The sequence below is a fragment of the Spea bombifrons genome, chromosome 8 (assembly GCF_027358695.1).
Source record: "Spea bombifrons isolate aSpeBom1 chromosome 8, aSpeBom1.2.pri, whole genome shotgun sequence".
Taxonomy (NCBI): domain Eukaryota; kingdom Metazoa; phylum Chordata; class Amphibia; order Anura; family Pelobatidae; genus Spea; species Spea bombifrons.
The window spans coordinates 37,872,900-37,897,918 of NC_071094.1; the positions used below are offsets into that span (position 1 = coordinate 37,872,900).

Sequence of the window (25,019 nt, forward strand, 5' to 3'; positions counted from 1 at the left end):
GGTGTCACAGTCAGTCTGACTAAAGCTATGCTCATCTTCTGAGACTCTTACCTTTACATACATTACTGCCGGACTAGAGGCTAGTTGAATTGTTTAATTCCTCATTGTTCCACATGTTTTTGTCAAAAGATAAGTGGGGGTTTTGCTTGTGAATATGTTCCATCGCACTTAATAATTTAATGCCATTTGCAAATTGAACATTTACTTGAGGCTCCTTGAAGTCCCCATCATTCTACTTTAAGCCCTCTCCTTGTGTCTACATTTAAGGCATAAGCAGGGATGGACAATAGTCTGTACAATGACATAGCATTCATGGAAAGGCCTGTGGAAGTAATTGGTGCCTCTGAAATGTCCACCATGAAGTTTATTGTTGCTGGGCAAGCGTGTGGACTCATTCTGGGTGAACTCACCAAAAGATAACAATCTATATCTCCCAAAAATGTATCTCCCGACCGCTCCCTTAGCATGTGCAGAACCTCCGGAAAAAGGACATGCTCATGGAAGGACTAACACTCTAGAAGTCCCGAGGCTCAAAGGCTACTAGTGTTCCAAAGTGTAATAATGAAACAAAAAATAACATGAAGGAACATAAGGTGGCATGAAGTGGCAATATGTGAAGAATTCTTGGCACTTGCCCTATTCTAGGCCAGTGGAGGCCCTTCAAGAAGCTTTGTGGAATAAAAATACAATTTGCTGCTTCCTCGGTTGACTATAATCCATATTGTTGGTGAATTTTTGTGACCTTAAGCCATACGTTGTCTCAAAGTAGAGCCATAACATGTAAGCCCAGGTGCCATTTTACATGGTCAGGCACAACATGATAGAAAATGTACATATAATATATTCCTGCTTACAAAAAAAACCCACATTTTTTCATGTTGTGATACTGAACTGGGCAAAATAGGACAATTCCCTTTAATGCAGCTGAATTTCTATTATTTGAAAAACTGCTATCAATACTAGTATGTAACGCAGCCAAGTTAAATTTCCTTCCCCAGGTGACGTAAATGTAGAAAACTTGAAGCCACTGAGGTGCTGGCAAGTGTTCAGATGAAATTGGATATTGTGCATACCTCTTGAGAGTATAACAGGAAAGGTTGTCTCACAGCGGATGAGTAATTTGATTTAATCCAAACAATCAGATTTGTTTGCCATAAATCCATATTTATTTTTGCTTGTCCTGTAAACAAGTACACAGTGCAGTTGAAGTAATTTATTTGCTTATTCACTGTACTCCCTAGCGTCTCTTGGAATTGACAAAATTATCACTTGCAGCTACACTGAAAAAGCAAGGCCTTGTTAGGGAACATATTATAAAGTGTGTATGGAAATTAAAATTGTGGAATAATGGGCATTTTTTGGAAGGGGGAACGCCATCTCTCAACCATTAGTATAATGTATAGATCCGTGATGCTCAAGTACACCGCACAAGCTGTCAAAATTAACTGGACAATGTTAGTTCTAGACTGGGGGTGTCCAAGCTGCGACCCTTCAGCTGCTACAGGACTACATTTCCCATAATGCTCTTTCAGCTAAGTGGCTGGTAGAGGAGTATGGGAGATGTAGTCCTGCAGCAGCTGGAGGGCCGCAGGTTGGACACTATAAAGAATTCTAGAATGTGCAGCCACTAAACAAAGCTGTGGTTGGATCTCCATGGGGCATAGTTCTGACCGTAAGATCATGGCACAAAAAGATTTTAAGAACCACTGGTATTAGTGTGCTTGCGTACAATACCATGGGTGACCCAATTCAAAAATGTGCTAAGCATTAGTCCATAATAATGATGTATTTTTCTTTTTGACACATAGGTATTCTGTAATTTTTTGTTACCATATGTCACCTATAATGTGTGTTTTGTTTTCTATTTTCTTGGGTGTTGAGTGGTTAAACAAAGTAGAAGCCTGCACGTCGGAATAAATACTGAACACCTTGAAGGTTTAACAGGCAGAGCATAGTTTACCGACTTGAACTAGGTAACTAACGACACAGGAGAGTTGAACGTTACGCTGTTGAGACAGGGCTTTAGAGAATAGCCCAAAGGTGGAATCTTATAAATGAAGATTTTAGTACCCGATACACTTTGTTGTCTTAAGTAGAGTTAGTAAGGCTTATATGTCTTGCTCCAGTTAAGTTACACTGTATTGAGCTACACCAGGGTTTCTCAACCTGTGTACCTGTTCATTTTTTTTTCGGAACAGGCCGATATCAGGTTAATTTTTGAACGTTCTGGTATTCTGTATCAGTAATGTATTTGATTTGAGCTTCCCCACGGAGAGGTATACCAGGGTGCCTGATCGCCTCCGGTTGGGAGATCTGCCCCCTGTTTTTTCACTGGCACTGCCTGGTATGAATTGGTTTATACTAAGGTATCGCATACAAGAAGAATTTGTATTTACCATACCGAGAAAGATTTAGAGGGCAGAAAAAAAATACTTGGTAGGTGATGCAGCTCTTTATTATATTGTAATAGTAGGAGTACTTTGTGTGGAACATTTGTCATTAGTGGTAGTCAACAGGAAAACACTGGTCTTCCATTAGGAGGCTTCCATCATAGTGCGTCTCGAAAACTGTCTGCCCCGACTGCTTCTTTTCCCCTTCTAGGCCAAGGTACATATCAGAGAGAATTAACTCCAGCGCGCTGTCATAATGTGTATGTAAAGCGCCAAAATGTAGCAATGACCCTAAACACAAATATAACAGAGACTACTAGAAGACACTCTATATCCACTATCCAGTCTTCTCCAACACACACTCAACAAAAAGCAAGCACAAAAATGACCCAGCCATAGCTCAAACTAATACTTTAATACCATGTTACTCTAGACCCAATTGGTTACCTGTAAAAATGTAAGTCAACAATGCAAAATGCATCTGGTGGCATCCAAACATCTTCTGACCAGCTCAATGGACAACCCACCAAACCCACCTACCGTCTCTAACCTGCTGACCATGCGTTTCGTATTACAAACACCACTATTAATCTTACTTAATGCAGTCTAATGGAGTGACTATCGCACGGTAATCGCTTCACTAGAAGACATCGTTCTTGTATCTTGAAGGTATGAATGCAAAGTTTAAGTTACTCAGATAAATTATTCATACAAAAGTACAATTGCTACTCCTTTTGATATAACAGCTGGCGAGGTTCGGTGACTTTCCCACTGGGCCTTTTGGAAACATAATATCTGTTAAACGTGGCAGATCAACCACTAACGTGACTAAACTGGATAAGCAGATCCAGAAAAGCCTTTAAAAACATCCTACCAGCTAAAAGAAGGCCTTTTATGTAGAAACGTGTTCAACACGCTTCCATGTAGACAACACGTGTCAAAACACTGCGAGGACTCACGTGCTAGAAATATGGCCATAACGCCATTTTGAAATTAAAAACATTTTAATTAATTTTCTTCACTGGCAGTCAGTGAATTTTTGCAACATTGTCTGCAACATTATCTTGTAAGACTATATTACAAACAGAATATTATGTAAACTCTTTCTATAATTTACAATTGTCAAAAAAAAAAAAAAAATTAAAAGATTTTATATGTGAACATTTTAGAAATATTTTCATCCTTCAAACAAACCGGCAATAATGCAGATGATGAAAACGTACTACTCAATGCAATCTAAACCGATTCAACACGGTGACATATCCGCCACGAGAACACGAAAAAAAAAAAAAAATTAAATTAAAATAAAACATAAAATCGGCCGAGAGGCCTTGATTATGTCATAGCAGAAAACCCTGCGCATTACATGTTACGACGTTCAGTTGGACACCGGAATACAATAAAAAGGATTGTTTTTCAGAAATAGGGAATGAGCTTTATCAATGTTAAAAAAAAAAAAAAAAAATCTTCACAAAACCTCACGTTACTGTCTCATTAAATAGCAATTACATATTTGAAAGGATGCTAAAACCTCTCACTGTTGAAAACCAGTGAATTTTTACAGCAATGTGAATAGAACAATGGAGCTCTTTCTTCACTATAATGCAGATATTTTAATCTTAGTCTTAAAAAAAAAAGAATTACAAATTATTTATTTTATTTTATGTAATTTTTTTTTTTTTTTTTTTTTTTTTACTTGAACGCCTTTTGCCATCACCGGACAAATTATTATTTTTTTTTTAAATATCAAATACATTTATAGTACAGATAGCATGTAACAGCAAAAGGGCCTTAGATGCAGGGGTGTCCACAGCAAAACAGCAAACTATGATTAAATAATTTATTGTTGACAAGTTCTTGCTTGTCTGTAGCTCACTTCATCGAAAATTAGAACATAACACAAGTTATGGTTGAGTTCCCTAGTATGCTACAAAATCATTAGAGGAGAATTTTGAACGTGGCGTTTCACTAATTTTTTTTTTTTTTTTTGCCCTCTTTTTTTTTTTTTAAAATTCTGTACAAACAATGCTAATTTTATATTATAATTTTCATTTTGATATATATGCTTATAAAAATATATAAATTCAAAATACTTAATACATACATAATACTTTGTACATTGATGGTAGTAACATTATCCTGCGTTGAGCGAGAACATGAAAGCGATGTTAGGCTGCTTGCTTCGGCTGAACACCCCTGCCCCCACATTGAAAATTTTGGGATTGTCACATAACAATAGCTTTATTTATAAACAATACATTTAGGGAAAGCTTTAAATACAGCTATTTGTGAACCATCGGTAAGCAATTAAAAACAAGCTGTAATGTTTTAAAGTCCACTGTTGATCCCCACGTCGGGCTCGGTACTTTAAAGGACAATGTCTTTTAGTCTCTTTACAACCAGCGAGTCTTTTTCTCGACATTCTTCCAGTAACGGGTTGATTTCATGCATTACGTTTTCACTGTCCGCCCCCCTGGGCTCTGCCTCTGAAGGCCGAGAAGGACCATTGCTGACAAACTTCTCCATGTCGCGGTTTCCGGGGCAGTGGATTATGTTGTACGACGTCGCCGAAGGTTTGGCTGGCAGAGGACTCTTTAGATGTAGAGGAGAAGTGATGGGGCTGACAGCCTCACAGCCATTTCCCGCTTCGCGAATGGCACCGTTTACCTTGGGGCTGCAGATCGGGAGGTCTACTGTCCTTTTCCCTTTCAAGGTAGCCCGGTCGTCGGTAGTATGCTCATTCCCATCTTTGCCAAAAGTTGCAAAAGTTCTTTTTGTGTTACAGTCTTCAAAAGGTTCTGTATCCACCGTGGTGGCTTCTATAGACAATGCAATCACATTCCTTCCATGCTCTGGGGATTTCGCACGACTTGTGATGGGGACTCGGGGCATCCAGCATCTATCGGAGTGACCAAGAATCCGACACTCTTCTCTGCAATGGAATCCTTCGCTCTGATCTGCAATAACAATGGGGGGGGGCGGGGGGAGAACATATTCGAATTTAGTATTCACTTGGTAAATTGTAAATTAGCTAAAATTATCATTAAACAGAAACGCTGCCATTCCAGCTGCATATTTACTCTGATATGAATGTGCTATAATTTGTATTCCTGTTTTATTTACCTATTAAACTTCATTGTTACAATTAGGGCATGTGAATGATTGCGTTCATTTTCTTCGCAGTCAAAGAAAAAAAGCATTGATTGGCATTCAAACGCTGAATATCTAATGCCACAAAAGAACTACATGGCCCATCAAGCCAAATAGTTGGGTGTTATGAAGCTCTTTCAGCCATGATGAACACGTGGATGCTTGATGAACAAGGAGGTTTAGATTACCTACTGGACTGAATTGATGGAAACATTGGGGCAAAACATTTCTTAATTAAATCCCAAACTTCCGAGGTTTCTAAAGGCAAAGTCTTCATTATATTTTAAGTCCAAATTTCAAACTTACTTAATTTTTTGGTGACGCTAGATCTTATATCCATGTGTTTCTTTAGATAAATCTGTATTACATTAACTAATGGATAAATAATATTATAAGTGCCCCACTGGAGGCAAGAGGTGACAAATTATTATAATTTAAGAAGCCAGAGGACAAAAAAATGGCTGTATTTATTGCTTATGTCTCAGATCTATAAGTTTGCTGATCTCTATATTTTCTGCTTGATACTGTCAACATTTGAAGGAATTATGGATCATTGAGTCTGAGCCAGACCGCCCGTAAATTAAACGATTCTACTTTTAAATGCCTGCCTTTTATTTTTTTTTCATTGTATACATATAGCCTACAACAACAACAAAAAATGCTTTCTTCTTAAGCAACCAGTATTTAAAATGTATCCCAACGCCTACCTTTAAACACACGCCATTGTTTCTTTTTAAAAACCTTTTTATTCTCGAATTCTTTTCTGAATGGATGTGTTTGTACAGCTTGCTGACATTATACTGCACCAGAACGCTTCGGGGAGATTGCAGAAAATCAGCTTTGTGTTTAGGACAAATAGGGGATTATGGTATAGATTGAAGGGAGGACACACGTGATTATGATGACTATAGAATTCAGAGGGAAAATAGCCTACTGCCTTTATAAATGACTTGCTTACAATGTAAAGGCGCTTCTTTAAATCATACGTACACGCAGAACTAACATATGTTTATATGAATGGGCTGACATATACCATGTATAAGGTGCTGATATGGCTATGGCTACCAACATAATTGTGTAACCTACAAGGACTTTGGTTATTCATGGAAATAGAGGAAGAAATCTATCCAGGATTAAAATGACGCTCTTTTTTATGGATATACTCTACATACTTTATATTTCAGTGAAGTGCTGAGATTTTTTTTTCTGATAAAGATCTGTTTGAGGCATTGTGAGCTATATATTTGTATGTTTAACCCGGACCTGCTAAATCCATTTGTATTTCTGCCACACACGAGGCAAGCTCATAAAAATTCACATCACACGGTGCACTGCACCAAAATACAAGCGGCTTATGCTTGCAGAGAATAGGTGGTGTATAAGAAAGTGTGAAAGCTCAAATACTCATCAGCTTTTAACTCTGTGCCTTAAAGTGAGATCTTTGGCTGTGATACACAAGTCAGTTCTTTGACAGATCCATCAGACAGAAGACGTGAGTGTTTGTGAATATCTGCCCGTATGTGCAGAGGTCTACGATTTCTGAACGAAAGAACCGACTCTGCATCTACTGAGTATCGTGAATTTGGAATGGAATCAGAAATAAAAGAAAAAATACATATTATTTCTCAAAAACCCAGATCAAGCAGTCCTACATCTCTTGGTTGATAGGAAAGAATGGACTATGGGAAAATAGAATTGATATACTTCTAGGAACTGAAACATATTTTCTTACTAGTTTTGAGTATTCTTAATTTAAAAAGGCTTATTTTAACACCCATGATTAATATGTATATATATTTTGAAAATATAACATTCTCATGATATACATTTTAGAACTTCATGTAAAAGAATCAAATAAAATCCCTGAAGGACATATTGGTTCAGCCCCATCACACCAAACCTTCTTCAAGGATATCATGGTTGTCATCAACTACTGGGTGGAGATGGTCTTTTTTGGTACTGGCTGAGGCAAACTGAACAGCCTTCAAAGCTAGCAAATGTATTTAAGTGCTTATTAGTAGGCTTGTGCAAAGCTCACAGCCAACCATGAAACAGCACGTGCTTAAGTGTGATCATCAGGGGTGGAATTGGCTATTCACATCTGAGCTTAAGACAGCAGAACCTGAAGTCACGCATATTAAACCATCTGGCCACAGCTAGGAAGGGTCCCTCACCAGACCTTGGCAAACTCCTAGGCCACAACTAGACATATTGTCAGCTTATGGGCTTATTGTCAACTTAGAACTTGTAAGACTATCAGGCCAAAACTCAATCACACGATAATACACTATTATTATTACAATGTATCATAATACAGAGTCTAGAGCTTGACAAAATGTGTCTTCTTGTTCCATGAATGCTAAGCATATACTGTATCATGGAGAGGTCCCATTTCCCCTTTCCACACTTAAATTACCTTAAACTGACAATTACAACATGTTAAATGTCAGAATACCAGCACAATTTGTGAAATACTTTCAGTTCCTAGGAATGTCTCTAAAAAACGTTCAGCATCGATCCCCCTGAGATTGGGTGGACAAAATTTCTGCACGTATTACGAAAACTGCAAAATCCAGATGCCTGCACCATGCGCATATTAGTTTCCGTTTAATGATATATATATATAATCTTGAACAATTTGAATGTCAGCGTGGAATTCCGATCCAAACTCACCATCTCACAAACAGATTAATTATTCCGATTATTTTTCAGAAAACCAAGTATGAAAAGGCCAGTTATGGCGTATTGTTTTCAAATGTACCGGAGGGTTTAATATTTCCTGGGGTTTTGTATTTTTTCCACCATGCAGAGTAGAACGCTTTAGAATTTGTTCAGAATTCTGTTTATTATATCCGGATAGGTTACTACACACAATTAAGCTCTGCTAACATTTAATCACTCTGTACCGCCGAGTCTGATAAGCGAGCATGAACACAAACTAACTCTGCTTTTATAATTAGTCAAGGTGTAATTCCACAGGAATAGGTGGAAAAGTCAGCTGTCTAAACTCTTTATTCACAAAGCCATACCCGGTTTAGGTCAAATGCCGATCGATAATACCGTACATTTAGGACGCTCTATGGAATATTTCTGCACTGTGAAACCTGAATGTATTTTGCTAACGTCACTGAAACAGCTGTGAAAAAAAATAACATCCGAACTCTCAAAACAATGGTCACGGCTCATCTCCCCTTTAGACGTGATTTATCCCCGACACACGAAGCAATGGGGATTATTCGCTAAAGGGAGAATTGGCGAGAGAGTTGTGGCTTCAACTTCTTGACTTCGCTATACATTATAAGGGGCCAACACCGGCAGGTTTCTCCAGCAACAAGGGCTGAGCTGGCCCTAAATTATTTAAAATTCTACGGATGAGGAGACTTTGAAGAAATCTGACCTGATTCAACTATACATTATACAGGGCTATCCAAGCCATTCTTGGATGGGGTAGACCTCCTCAGCCTAAGATGACCACATTGGTCATGTTTTCCATGACACATTTGATTTTCACATATTCCTGTACAGAAAATATGGCCCCCCTACCTCAGCCTCAAAACCTCTGGATCAGCCCCCACACACCGTTTGCTAAATCTATGGTAACTTTCTAGCTAAGGATAGAGTTGCTAACTTTGTAGCAAGTTCTGAAAAATCCATCCCAAAACACGAGTTGCCTTTTTATTTCAGAGTCCATTGGGGCCTCAGCACAGAAGAACTCATGCGATGCTTCGTACAACTAGGAGATGACAACATTTCAGAGGACGGCCTTGGCCCCCGGAGTATCATTAGCTCTACCTTATGTACAGCAGCCCTTTTTGAGACACAGTTGGGATTTGCTTCAATATTGGGGTTTTGCCTTCTTCAAGATCAAAGGTTGATTTTTTTTGAGCGACTAATGAGTTTGCTCATTATCTATACTTTATCATTGTATTTCCCACAAATGGTACGAGCCGATAACCGTTTTCAAGTACATTTCCTTTAAAATATTTCTTTCAAAAAAATCTCCATCTCCACTTCATAATGTGACATTTTGTATATTTTTTTAATTGACAAAACTGAGGGTAACAGAGAGTTTGACTCGTGATATTATCTGGGCAGACACAAAAAGATAATGTTTGAAAAACACCATAAAAAAGCACTACTGTAATCAGTCTCTTATAATAGGCATTCATTACGACCAGCTTATTTCTTTCACGCTGCTGTTCTTTTTGTCTGCGCAATCTAAGTTCATTGTTTCAACCTGCGCTGGACAGGCTGAAAACTCACACACGACGCATGTAAATCTACAAGTTTATTTTGTTGGCATAAGAGATAATAGCCCACTCTTTTTTGTATCTGAGTTGTAAACAGTGTCAGCACCTCAATTTGTGGCATTCTGTATATTTTAGAGAGGCTGCAAATTGAAAAAGGAAGCATAGGTTAAACACCAAGAACAAAACGAACGAGACTCGAGACTGCCACGGGTTTTAGTTATGCCTCTCGGAATATTGTTTTTGATAGGTCCTAAAAATGTTATCTTCTGAAAAACATATATATATATATATATATATATATATATATATATACCGTATTTGCTCGATTATAAGACGAGGTTTTTTTCAGAGCAAATGCTCTGAAAAATACCCCTCGTCTTCTAATCGGGGTCGTCTTCTAATCAGACCTCAAATAGAGGTCTGATTAGGAGACTAAGATCCAGATCCCCCGCACCGCTGCAGGGGACCTGGATCCTCCTGTCTCACCCGACCCCCCCCCCATCACACACACACTTACCGGTGCTTCCTGCTGTGTTGCCGGGGCAGCGGGTTGATGTCTACGCGATCCGCGTAGACAACGTCCGCTGCAGCCGGAAGGAGGTGTGGCTAGCAGCGGGGGTTGTCTGCGTCCGCCGCATAGACCGTCCCCGACTGTCAGAGACCGGAGTTCGCCGCACCGGTTCCGCACCGGTGAGGGGAACTCTGATCTCTGACAGCCGGGGAAAGTATACGCGACAGACGCATACAAACCCCCGCTGCTAGCCACACCTCCTTCCGGCTGCAGCAGAAGGCGACGTCAACCCGCTGCCCCGGCTGGAAGCACCGGTAAGAGAGGGGGGAGAGCGGGGGAAGGGGGGTGAGAGAGGGGGAGAGAGAGAGAGAGAGAGAGTGTGTGTGTGTGTGTTTGTGTTAGTGTGTTAGTTAGTTAAATGGGGGTATAGGGTGTGTGTGTGTGTTAAATGGGGGCATAGGGCATTTCTGGAATGCCTTATACCCCTAAATGCCACTCTGGCACTTAGGGGGTTAAAAGGCATATTATGGGGCAGAGTGGCATATAGGGAGGTATAAGGCATTTCAGAAGGCAGAGTGGCGTTAAGGGGGCATTTAATAGAGCACTCTGCCTCCTGAAATGCCTTATACCTCCCTATATGCCACTCTGCCCCATAATATGCCTTTTAACCCCCTAAATGGCAGAGTGGCATATAGGGGTATAAGGCATTTCTGGAGGCAGAGTGCTCTATACAATGCCTTTTAACTCCCTTAATGCCACTCTGCCTCCTGAAATGCCTTATACCTCCCTATATGCCACTCTGCCCCATAATATGCATTTTCACCCCCTAAATGCCAGAATGGGATATAGGGGGATAAGGAATTTCTGGAGGCAGAGTGGCACATAGGGGCTCAAAAGGCATACCATGGGGCACAGTGGCATATAGAGGGTTAAAAGGCATATCATGGGTCACAGTGCCATATTGGAGTGGCAAGCCTGGGGGCAGATGTGCGTAACTGGGGGACAGGTTGGAAAATACAAGAAATAAAAACAAAAAAAATATTTTTCTCAATCATAGCTTTTATTAAAAAAAATAGTTTACATGAATTAACATTTACTGGTAAAACTTTTTTCCTTTGGGGTCGTCTTATATTCAGGCTTTTTCTTTTTTTTCTAAGTTAATAATCAGATTTTGGGGGGTCGTCTTATAATCAGGGTCGTCTTATAATCGAGCAAATACGGTATATATATATATATAAATATATTATATATATATGTATATAAATATAATATATATATATTTATTATATATTTATATATACTAAATATATATTTATATAAATATATATTTATTTTATATCAATATATATATATTATATATATAATATATATTTATTATAAATAATATTTAAAGACAACATGTTAATTGCACTCTCTAGTATGCTAAGCAAATAAACCTTAGCAGATCACTTATTTTATTCTTTCCTCTGATGTTTTAATCACATAAAAACAATATCAAAAAAAACTTTTATGAAGCTTTTTAAGGTTGTGTGGCAACAGCCTATCAGCATCCACCTTTGTGCCATATGACAATTAATGCAACATTTTACTTCATTTATGGAAACGGCTTGGGCGTTCAACATTACTAAGAAAGAAGTTTCTAATGCTGCATCTATTTATAAAAGTGTTACATTCAGATGACTAGGTGGAACGGCACCTTTAGTTAAAGGGGCAGAACATGGTATTAAGTGAATTAGAACTGGTGACTGGTAGGCCCATTCGAGATTGTTTAGGTAGAAGCTATTCACTTATCTTAACTGTAATTATAGAACTGTTACCGGTTCTTTTAAGACGTTAACAAGTAGGGTAACAATCTACAACCAAGTTATTTTCATACGTTAGAACTAAAAAAACCCTCAGCATTAGCACTTATTAGACCTCACTCAAGCATGGAGAGTTTATTGTCTATAGCAAGGAGTATATATTCTCTCTATATAGGCATATAGACATATTTCCATTGAATACCTTGCTTTGGTTGAGAAAAGAAAAAGCTAAAGAAAACACATTTTTACATCTACATTTCCACATGCGATTTTTCACTCTCCAGTGGAAAAGAATGATAGAGTTTTGTGTTTCAATTATATTCTAGAACCGGAGGAGACAACTCTGATTCTACTCGTAGGAATAGCAAAAAACTCAACAACAAAAAAATCATCACGAAAAAAAATCATAAACATTACAGAGTTTTTATTCCTTTTTCATTACGACACACTCACAAAAAAAAAAGCTTCATTCCAGACAAATTAAAAGTAAATTGATTGCCCTGGAGGCATTTATTCAAATATCTTTGTTCTGTGTTTCCCCGAAACATTAAGAGAGGAATACGAAATGGATGAAGCGATGGCACATTAAATTCACCCCCCCCCCCGTTCGTCTGTAAATCAGATTTTTTTAATAAAAAAATATCGTCTAACATTTGTACCGGATCAAACATTTACTTTGTGTGTTTTCCGAACTTGTTGTTCTGGACGCCACGTTCCTGTCGTCGTGTTTTAACACCTGCTTTTAATCATTCCATAGGCAACCCGATGCACCTGTTTGCTAAGCCCGTCTGCATATTATTAAAAATAATAATAATAATTAGACCAGCTCATCATTTTTCTGGCTCAAAGGACGCAGAACCCAAAAGCTTTATTCTACGTGAAAGATGATTTCTAAAAAACATCTTTCACGATCGGTGCAGCTTCCACAGAACCGCAATATTCGGGAAATATTAGGGGGGAAAAAAGAAAAATTATTCAGTTTTCCACTCAAAAAGTCTCCCGGAGCAATTCATTTTCAGGGCGTAAAAACAAAAGATTAGAACGAAGGCTTGAGAGCCGGCGAACGGAGGTAGGTTAAGGTATTTGTGGAGTGTTAAATGTCAGGGTTTGCAGGTATATAATAGAATGTAAGATTAAATGATATAGCGCGGGTCATTTAAAGACCAATGTCATTTAAAGGTGTTAGAAATCTCATCGGAAAATCAGCAGCAAGCGATTTGTTCTCCCTTGTAACGCAGAACATACTTTGTGAATGGTGTAAATGAGTAGGGCTGTGCTACCTTCGCTTAGTGCTGAACTTTCCCCGAGGGGCACATCCTATGGGGCGATTCTTATAAAACCTCTTATCCCTGCCAAGTAACAAAGTTCATCATCTTGGAAATCAATTCGTAATTGCCTAGTTCATCTAAAACGTCTCAAGGAAAGTGCATCTTATAACTGGTTTTAGTTTGATTGCCGTTTTGCTATAAGGATCAGAGGGCAAGTTTTGAAGTAGGATATATATACATATATATATACACACTATATATACACTATATATACACTATACATACATATATATATATCTATATATATATATATATATATACATATATATCTATATCTATATATATATATATATATATATATATATATATATATATATATATATACACCACTCTGACTGATGTCGTATATATATGTCATCATACACTTATATATGTCTATATTTTCTTCAATTTTTATGTCTGGCGTTAGACGAACCTATCCAACTGTCAAGTATATATATATATAGTATTTCATTTTCATTTTGAGATAAAGGGACAAGAACACTGATAATGACCACTTAGTCATAGTCTAGTGCAGTCGTATTTGAGTTAGGAATAAACGTTCCACTTATTAACTATTAACAGCTCTGCAGAAACTAAATAAATAGGAATTTCAAAGTATGGTCTATAAGGCTGGTTTTATATATAACTATAGACTGTAATCAAATGCATATATTTAAAGTTTGTAAGGCAGGGAGAGATTTCTTTTGAATGCTAGAATTGAAAAAAAAAATCAAATATATACTAAAGCAAAACTTCCTTACATTACATATTCAGGAAACAAAAAAAACAAAAAATAAAATAAAATATATATATATAAAAATAATTAAGAAACAATAGTTTTTCTCTGCTGTCCTATTCGGAGAATATTAAACTTCTCTGGATTCCTGCTCCCATCTGCGTAAATAGTTTTTTAAAGGCCGATCACCCTTTGTCATGTCCTCCCGCACTGTCAATGTTAACCTATTACAGACGGAACACATTTTCAATTAAAAGAACACAAACATTTTACCGGGGAACATCTGTGTTAATAATTGTATTATTACATTGCAGCCATGCAGAGGCCATAAGAACAGCTTGCGGCATTACTGATTGCACATTAAAAAAAGGCAGCTTCAGGAAAATGCTAAGAGTACAGCATCCTAGCTGTGTATGTAATAGTGTTATGGATCATTATTTACTCCCGCATTAAGGCTTTGCACTCCCCTATTTGCCCTTGTTGCCTCTCACATGGCAGAAAATATAAATATACGTTATATCGACGACCTTGCAACTTCAGAAGAGATATTAGCTGTTTTCCACTTTGTAAGAAAGAGCCGCGTTGAGATATTGAATAGCCGCCTTTTTGTGTCTCATATTTATGGGACATAAATGCATTAAATTGCTGCCTAATTTTAATATCAGTTAGTTACTGAAAGTGTGCTTTTTTGGCATTTATTTCCGGACCATATACAGCTGGAAATTGCTGTCTTCTTTATTATATATGTCGTAGTGCGGCTTAGAACAAGAGGTCGTAATCTAGAACCAGAAGGTCAGAGGCTGAGATGTAATGTAGGGGAGTTTTACTATATTGAGAGGATGGTAGAGGAATGTAGCAGCCTCTCAGAAGATGTGGTAGAGATTAATATGGTGAGGGAATTAAAAAACAAAATGTGTCTCTAGATGAAGCTTGAAACCTAGAAATACAGAGAACATTACTAGAACATAGAACTCTCCAGCAGGTGAGACCTATCGGGCCCGTCTAGTCTATGTCCCTCGGTTTTGTCTTGAGATTCAGCCTCGCCTTATGACTCAAAATAAGTCCATTCTTCATACAGTTGAGAAGTATAGACAGAAGTATTATTCCTTATCACAGTTTAGGGACATTATAAACCAGATCTTAATTATAATTCTATTTTTAAGCACCCATGTAGAACCATACCCTAAGCGTATCTCAACCTATATGTAGATATTTACTATAGAAGTCCCTAATTATGCACGTCTCCTATCTTCTTCTGACTTGCAGGTCCGCCCAGGAGAAAAGAATATGTTTAACATAAAAACGGGGCCCTCGGGTGACTTTTTCAACGTCTTGGAATAATCTCTGCTTCCCATCACTCTTCCTTGTAAGCATTATCGGGACATCGGCCAAAGCATTAGGAAAAGCACTTTCTCTTGGTGGGCAGTAATCTCTAATGTCGTTTATAGCCGGAGTGACTAATGAGTACAGGTTCCGGCCAAAGTCTACAGTACTACTGTCTATTTCCATTCAGGGAACTCGCTTTCAATGCCGTGGCACCGACCCAGGGTTTTACTGGTCCGACGGCACCGCGGTATATGATGTTTAAAGGGAAATTCAGAAATATTCCTCAAAATCAGACACTTATGGAATTATGTGTACGGTTGACCTTCATGCACCAAAATGCATCGAGAAATAAATCGGAAATTAAGGAAACAGAAATTTAAAAATGTGTAGAAATTACATATTTAGCTCTTTTCATCTCTATATCCTGCTCACTGTTCACTTAACCGATAACCAATTTAACACTTTATATCTTTATGATGACATCATTTAAGGATTGTTAGCATATTATTATTTATTGTTTTAGATAGTGCCATCAAATTCCGTAGCGCTGTACAATGGTATATTTTATTAATATATATATATATATTTTTTTATTCTGAATAAGAATGCCAGGACTTAAGTGCATGTAAAATGTTTTTGGCACAAAATGTGCTCAAGTCATTTTAATTCCGTTTTTGCCAACGCATTTTTTTCTGATTTTCTGTCTGAATTAAAAATATTTTTTTCTGTTCACATAATGATATTTTATTCCATTAAACGTACTTAGCAATTCACATTTATAGTATGTATCAATTCATTTGGAATCTCTGCTCCACCCGCCCCCAAAAAATAAGTCAGCTGAGCGAAATACTTTGCATTTGGCAAGATCTTTCACATGGAAATGATTACCCAACGCATTTGGGATTTAGAATAAAATGAAATGTTTTATGAGTAATGATTCTAGAACAGTGTGGCCATTGTGGATCAGGGCACGGAATTATTACATGTGGCGATACAGCATGTCTCATAACTACTTTACCATTATCCTGCATGACATACAACAGAACGTGTCAAATATCCCGCTGGCCGCTATCCACTACCACTCCCATCATGTGAGAAATTACAAATACGCAAGAAACTGGGTGGGTGATCTAAGTGTATCATAGCTACCAACAGTCCCAAACTTGCTGGGACAGTCCAGACAACTGATGTAACGAGCTGTTCTTGTACATGTCTTGTGCATATCGAGTTCCAACAGCTTAGCATGCGCAATTCCTGAGTTGTTAAGTATATCGGAGGAGCTTGGCTATGAAAAGACCTGATATACCCGATGGATAGTATTATATGCTATAAGCAAACTTTAGCAGGCATGTCCCTTAAAGAAGTGTTGATGGATGGATGGATGGATGGATGGATGGATGGATGGATGGATAGATAGATAGATAGATAGATAGATAGATAGATAGATAGATAGACGGACGGACGGACGGACGGACGGACGGACGGACGGACGGACGGACGGACAGACAGATAGATAGATAGATAGATAGATAGATAGATAGATAGATAGATAGATAGTTTTTTTGATGTTGAAAGGGACCGAGATGGAAAGAAATCGAGAATGGGTATATTGTGCTGAACAATGCATGTTTCAACTACTGGAAGTGAAGCGGATGGAGCTTAAATAATGGGACCTCTGGGAGGCTGGGAGATATGATTGTACATTTAATGATGGATGTTACTAATATTGGGAAAAAAAAGGGCTGCGTAAAAGCCCTTGCTGCAATGATTAAAATAAAAACATGGGAACAATTAAGGGGTTAGACATCCCGGAGAACAAAGAGGAAACAGAAGTAAATCAAATGAAGTAAAAAATGCATAAACTGGTCAATTAGAACTTGGCTGAAGTGTTTAAACTTAACAGTGTTAATGTTTTCATAGCAGAGCATCAATTTCGATGTCCCAGAAGAACTGATGGAATTTCTCTGGTACGGAAAGATGATACGATTTTACAGATTCCCAGGAAACAAAATTGAATTTACTTTCCTGGATTTTAAACTCTAAGGTTTACATATCAATATTTTTATTGAGTATTTAGGATTTCTAAATAGATTAAAATTGCTTTTTTTTCATAATTATATTATTATATTTCATTTTTTTAATAGTATTATAGTATTAATTATCCAAATAGTTTTATAGTAATTCATGAAAATAATTAATATGTAATTATTATTACATTTTTTTGCTTGCATTCCCTTTGCAAAATAAAGAAATGTATAATTATATATTTTTACTCTATATTTTTAAAAATGCATTCGTGGATAACTTTAAATACTATTAATATAACAATAATAAAACAAAAAATATTAAAAGCTGTACAGGCAACTAGATGAAGCATGGTAAATGCTTATATACATATATATAATTATTATATTAGTATATATATATATATATATATATATATATAATTATTTTTAAAAAAGGTAAAAAGTAATAAAATGTGGTCAACATTTTAAGTAATGATGTCATTTGATGGAATCAATGAGCTTTTGAAACTGGGGGGAGCTACTTCAGATTATAGAGTGGTATATAGTGGGTAAACAAAATAAGACAAAATAATCATATTTTAAATATCAGACATTGCACATTAATGCATCTTTACAACATGAAGCATAAGAAAGATAGCAAACTAAACATTTGTATATAAAAGACACACAACAAACAAGAAAGCCCAACATATATATTTCTGATCACTGTTGTCTGATATAAAGGTAGAGAGAATAATTACCAATTTTGTGTTTCTCTAGACTATTATATATTGATTTTACTTTAATTTCCAGAACTGCAGTGGATATATATATATATATATATCTTCTTTTTCTTGTCAACTATAGTACGCATTGTAATTACAGTATGCTGTTTTTATCTAGTATACTGTTTTTATCTAGTTCCTCTGTTCTATTGTATGACGCTGAATGTTTTACACGCACATGGTTAATGTAAAAATAACAACTATGATCTGCATTGAGACATTTCTGGCAAATAATGAGTTACAGATTTATACCAAAGATTAAACATGACTCAAAAAAAAAACAAACCTAAAAGCTGGTATGATTATATTAAACAATGCAGGCTTAAAAACGGAATCAATTTGTTACTACCGTACTTTCCCTGCAAAATCAACCGCCATTTAATCCATATAAATGTAAAACATTTCCTGAAATCCTGTGTTTTTCGCAGATTTAATTATCAGAAACATGACTTTCTCAGATCAGAGGGCAAATACATCCAGAGCTTGAGCTTAAAGCATTAATGAAGTTGGCTACCAGCGTGTACTATTTTTTTACCCCCAATATCGTACCATCGTGATAGATTAAAGAAAACCATTTTATGCAATATACCACAGACGAAAGCCACCTTAAGTCCTAAAGAAGTGTATGGCAATAAGGCGCCACGCTTCATTACCCGTGTAAGTGGGTTAACTTAGAACGAGTATGAGAAGGCATGAACATGGCATTGCCTCAATTGCCCGGTAGCTAATCCCCACTATTCTACAGGCATCCAAGGAGTCTGGCACCCTACATGTGGTTACTGATGTAGAGTGACAAATTATAGGTGCCCATCCTAACATACCCTCCAAAACTTCAGGCATCCAAATTGGTGTACATCCATAATAGGGGGGGCGCGGACAATATGTGGTCAGTTCAGAGCCACCCACCAACTATACCAGAAAAGCCACCTTGTGGCATTCACCCATGAAGCGAGGGGCAATGGAGGTCTGTGCTGTAACACCACAAGAGATCTGAGGATCTTCCCAACCAACTCATGATTCCCACTGCCTGTGATAGTGGGAAAATTGAGACTGTCCTGAGAAAACCAGGACACTTGGAAGGCATATCTAAAGCTCCATCATTATGACTTTGGCCTGTTCTTGAGCTCCACTGGAGGAACCTCCTTGGAAGCCAAGTCCATGTAGATACCAACCCAAGTACTACCTTCCATCTCTGTTAAGGTCAGCTCTCCACCTAAAAAAAACCTCTCTTGTTTTTAGCTGTATCATCTGTTTTGGGTTTGTTTTTTTAAACATAATAATAAAATGTATTTCCTTTAAAAAAAGGATTTACCAGCTGCCAATATTTTTTGCTGCTTGCACCGAATATAATTACCATGTTTATATCACTCCACTTAAAGAATTCTTCATTTATACGAGAGTAGATTGCATTATGGATATTTCGCAAACATCTTGAGGCCAACGGCTCTCTAAACATTGATGCAAACAAAAGCGACAGACTAGGGCTTCAAGGTTACATAAAATGAAACTTTCAGATGATCTGGAAACCCGGGTGCAAATGAGGCATTTTCTTGAGCAAAATGACTAGTGACACCGGTAGCTCAGAGGACGCATTAAAATGCTGGGGAGCAGACAGAAATATGAAATTTAAATTTCATAGACCCTAGTGCTATATATGCATTGACATTAATACATTAACAACATGGTCCTATCTGGAAATATTTTCTTTTGGGCTATTTGGATACTTAAGTAATTTACGGAGCTCTCAACTCTCCGCCGCCCGATCCTGACGGCGGAAAAAGTCTTCTTCTTTCTCCAAGATCTCGAGTAATTTTAAGGAATATGTATCACCGAAAGGTGATAATTTTTATTTTTAAAATATGCCTTCCCATTGCAGTCATTACAAGCCGTGAAAGGTTTTTTTATTAGCTGTGAGATCTCAAAGAAAGTGTTATATTCGGCCAACTTCATACGATAACATATGAACGTTTGAAGTCATGGTTGGCCTAGCAATAACCGTGAACTGTCGGCGGCCATAGGTGAAAGAGATGTTTAAATAAGGTTATAAGAAAGAGAAACAATGGAAGCTTAAGTACTGCGGCTTAAGTGCCCATGCAGAATTTTTTGGGGTTCATACAGGCTAGAATACGTCGGCCTGTGAAAGTAGCTAGTAGCGTGTGTTATAAGTGTGTTATGAGCTTGGCACGGGTACATACAAAAAACATAACATTTGTTTTTTTTTTCTAAAAATAAAATTTAGGGATAGACTCCCTTTAAATACTAAATTATTAATGAATGTGCTCAATTACAGAGATTGCTTTAGGTGCCATATTAAGACGTGTGTTTTGCTTAATACGGTTATTATAAAATGGATTTTCTAATTTGCAAGTCCCGAAAAGTGTTGAATATGATAAACAGATGAAGCGTGGTGTAATTATAGCAATAATCTGCATATAACATGATCTAAGCTGCTTTCCTCTTTAAAGAGGTGGCTAGTCACCAACATTTTGGGGTTAGTGAAGCAAACCATAGAATACCCCCCCCAACATTTCAGGTGTCCGAATCCAGACACTATTGTTGGGAGTGTATCAACAGGTGTGGGGGGGTACTCGAGCAATGGCTACTGGGACTGTATCACTTTCAACGGGGTGGTTTGGAGGTATGCAGTCAATATAGTTACTAGTAATTATCACTGGTATTGATAAAGCACTAATACTGTACTACATAAGTAAGTGGAATGAACATGTAAGTGTAGGCATGTACATGTATAGTTGGTTTCATGCAACCCGTTGTTTGGACAAGTTACCGTATGGCCTTGAATTGAAGTTTTGGCTAAATAACTCTCGTAAGCGAACTCGTTTCCCGTAACCTTTACATTAATGATTGCCGTAACAGGCCCTTTTGCTGGTTTATGACAGCTGTCACTTGTAGCAGGTGCATCATCTTGTATTCAGGCTCTTATTGCACGATGTTATTAACCTCAATGTACAGTTATAAAAAAAATAATAAACTTCCATTTATGTATTTTCATTTTTTTTTTAAATATATATAGCAAAGCTTATTAAGTGAATAGCATTGCCTTTGCTAAATATGTGTGCCTAGAGATATTTGAAAATAATTCCAATTAAAATGCATCTTTCGTTAGCACTTCTGACCATTATATACCTTGATATAACTCTAGGGGGAGCAGGTGAGACCCGGCTCTAGGGCTCTTCATGGGCTGGGTTTACCATTTTATTATTGGTACACACACACATAGATATGATTTATTCTGTTTGGCTCCTACAATACGGCTTTGATGGTATACATTTTTTCCTGTACTGTGTCCGTGAATTAAACACACTCACGGGACTATATAAGTATAGATATATTGTCTGGATTATCTTATATTAATGCAGGGTTGAGAGCAGGGTTATTGGACTTTTCTGTTCGTATACCCGAACTTTCAGTGGATGATGGGGGCTCTACACAGGTAAGTACCTATGTTATTTAGTATTTAGGCATTTTATTTACATGTGTTGTTATCTTGATGGTTTATTCTTTTGAATAAATTGATGGAGAAACACTGTGAGCGTGTGTTTATTATGGATTTATATATATATATATATATATATATATATATATATATATATATATATACGGACATACCAGTACAGAAAATGTATACCATCAAAGTCGTATTGTAGGAGCCAAACAGAATAAATCATATCTTGGGGGTGTACGCTATGAAGGAACATCAGATGCGGCCTCAGTAACGCAGACTAACAAGGATTCTATTAGGCACAGAAAAGTCTCAAGAAAGTCTAAAACCGATGGATGCCAATTACCGATATGAAGTTGTAACTGAACAGAAGGAATGGAGAGGTCACGGACAAAAGCAAAGGAGGGAAGGAACAGGACGTGAGTAATTCAGACAGATCTATCTTAAAAGAGCAATGTCTAAAAAAAGAGAATCGGGTCATTACAAATTGGAAATAAGCAACTTAAAATAATGACAACCGCCAAAAAAAAGAGAAATATAAAGATAAGATTTTTTTTATAATGCAAAAACTAACTCCTGCAGGTGAAGGTCAGATAGGAAAGGAAATAAATAATAATAATAATAAAAAGGCGAGGAAAAAATAGAATCACATTCGTTTAAGATTTATAATTTCATTTTAAACTGTTTGAGCAAATGAAAAAAAATAATTATAAAGGACAATCTTTTTTTTTTACCTTCTCCAGTAATAATGGAAACTGGAATTTCAGATAGAATTTATTCTGATAAAGTGTTAGATTCTTTTTTGTCTCATTTATATTTTTTTGTCATATGACAAAAATGGCAAATTTAAACATATCACAAATGTTTTTGTTTTATTTATTATTATTCTTTCATGTGATTATTCAGCTGATGTGTTTGTTTCAGAACGTAAAGGAGCTGTTTACAATTTTTTTTACATGATTACGTGTTTTTTTAAAATATAAAATTACCCTCCCTGTGCCCTGGGGGTTGTTTCTGCATGAAACGCTGCAGGGATCCTAAGGCCCCCTTTCTATGCACCGGCATGTCTAGCAGCAAGCGTGCCAATGGCACAGACGGGGCTCAGCACGGTGCAATCCTGCAAGCCAACATGTAGCCCCCCAACTGTTAAGGAACTACATCTCTCAAGATACTCCGCCAGCATCCAAAATACATTTACAGAGCATTAGTCTGAGTAAGCAACACTTATGTGGAGTAACTGTGATATAGAGTAATAATAATAATAATAATAATAATAATAATAATAATAATATAAAATAATATGAAAAAAAATTAAAATATATAAAACAAAGTATCCTAACAAGTAATTAAATAGAGAGAGAGAGAGAGAGAGAGATTTTTTACAGGCCAAGAAAAAAATAAAAGAAAATGTTTTTTGTCTTTTTTAAAAAAAAAAAACATTTTGAATTTCTGATAATTTCATTATGAACTCTTTAACTATTATGCATGGTAGAATTGTATTTCAATAAAATGCACATAACTAATATGAATCAATAAATAAATATGAATCTTTGCATTAAACTTCTTGGCAAACAAATCACGACGATGGCTTTCAGGGACCTACCTGGCCTCTTTTCACATGCCCATTATCAAAAGGTAACACTTTCTTTATTCTTTTTTTTATTACGAGTATTATATTGCTCCCAGTATTGCGATATTTTACATAGTCAGCAAAACTCCATCTAAACGGTTAACGCACAGCATGGCTTGTGTTCTTTTTAATGATAAATCTTAATGACTTTTTGATGTGTTTAATTATCATTAAAAACAGAACACATGCCCAAGAAGGCCGTTAATATCAAAATCTTAATGCAGCGTAGTCAGCAGTACCTGACGATTAACATAAATGTATTCTGCATTTTCAAAGCTGGGTTAATGCTCAGTGTGACGCTCAAAGGGTTAAAATGATACCCTCCAGCGCATATGCCTATTATATATTTTTTTTTTTTTTTTTCTTTAATCTGGAGAACTCTAGAACACCATTCGTTTTGACCGTGTTAGATTAGGCTTGTAAACATTATTCCCCCCCTCCCCCCACGACTGACAAAAACTGGCGCATGATTACAGATTTTGGTTATTATGTCATTACCGTTCCCATATTCGAGTGACTTAATGCCACAATTAGGAGAAATGACGGCTTGCATGGAATATCGAAAGGCTATACGTTGTCATTATGTAGCAGTACCATGAAGGCCTGTGTAAATGTGACTGGTGCATCTGCCGCAAAGCCTCTGGGCTGTTATCCTCCTTGTCAGGGCGAAGTAATACCGATAAGACATGCTTAATAACAAGCATGAATCTTAGCCCACTGGCAATAAGTGCCAGCACTATGTGTCAGTATTTTAAGGGTATTCGTGGTACGAACATGATGCAATCCCTTTGAAGTACAATGTGTTCTGTGCAAAATGAAGTCATTCATCTGTATAACAAAATGATCTATGGGGGGGGGATAGAATTGTATATATAAATATCACTATAAATTAGAACTGGAGACTCACCAAGAATTTAACTACCGCAGACATATTATTCATTTTAATTCAGGAAAGTATATTGTTTTATGGCAAATAGGAAATCACTTGGTATCGGCAACTCTTGTCTGATCTAAATGTTTCATTACGCTCGTCATGGGGCTAGGTTTATATAATGTAAGGTGCATTTAGAAGAATAATGTATTTTATTCATGTTCTAGAATTCCATATTTGGGGGGGGGGTTCTATAAACATTATCATGACCCTGTGGAACTCATGGAAACATTCTCAACTAATTAAAAAAAGAGGGGCTTTGGAGGAGGAAAGAGGGAAAGAGGCATTTGGAATAAGAGTGATAGACCACTAACAGAACAGTCATTGTCCCAGTAGACAAAATGCTCTCATATAATCTTACTTATCAACCCCCATGGACAATGAACGTATCAACTATTCCACTATTGTATAACAAGAAGCCCAAAGGAGGGGTTATAAGTCAATGTAGGTGTTGGTGTTGGTGTTGACCCAAGCCCCATGCCTGGCTTAGACCAGCTAATCAAGAGTTGGGCAGTACCAGCAAGAGCCAAGCTTGCTCAGCTACCTTTCGTTGAGGATGTTGGTTCTATGTATGGAGGCTAGGATCTCCCATGGGTTGCAGGTGACTACAGTTGGGGGTCTCATGTTGTGTAGCCAGCCAGCCTTCCCACATGTATGCGACCCAAGCACATACATAGGTACATAGGTACAAAACTGTATTTATACAAAAGCAAGCGCTGTACCATACGAAGA

The 25,019-nt window shown here is 37.1% G+C and overlaps 1 protein-coding gene across 3 annotated transcripts in view; it reads right to left on the reverse strand.

Annotated features, from left to right (window-relative positions):
• Positions 1-3,375: 3,375 nt before the first annotated feature.
• PCDH19 (protocadherin 19) overlaps positions 3,376-25,019 on the reverse strand; it is an 84,901-nt gene continuing 63,257 nt past the window's right edge. For all 3 annotated transcript variants that reach the window (XM_053473895.1, XM_053473894.1, XM_053473893.1), the window contains exon 5: positions 3,376-5,347. In XM_053473895.1, coding sequence (XP_053329870.1) covers positions 4,758-5,347 — 590 coding nt within the window. In that variant the 3' untranslated portion in view covers positions 3,376-4,757. The remainder of the gene's footprint in view (positions 5,348-25,019) is intronic.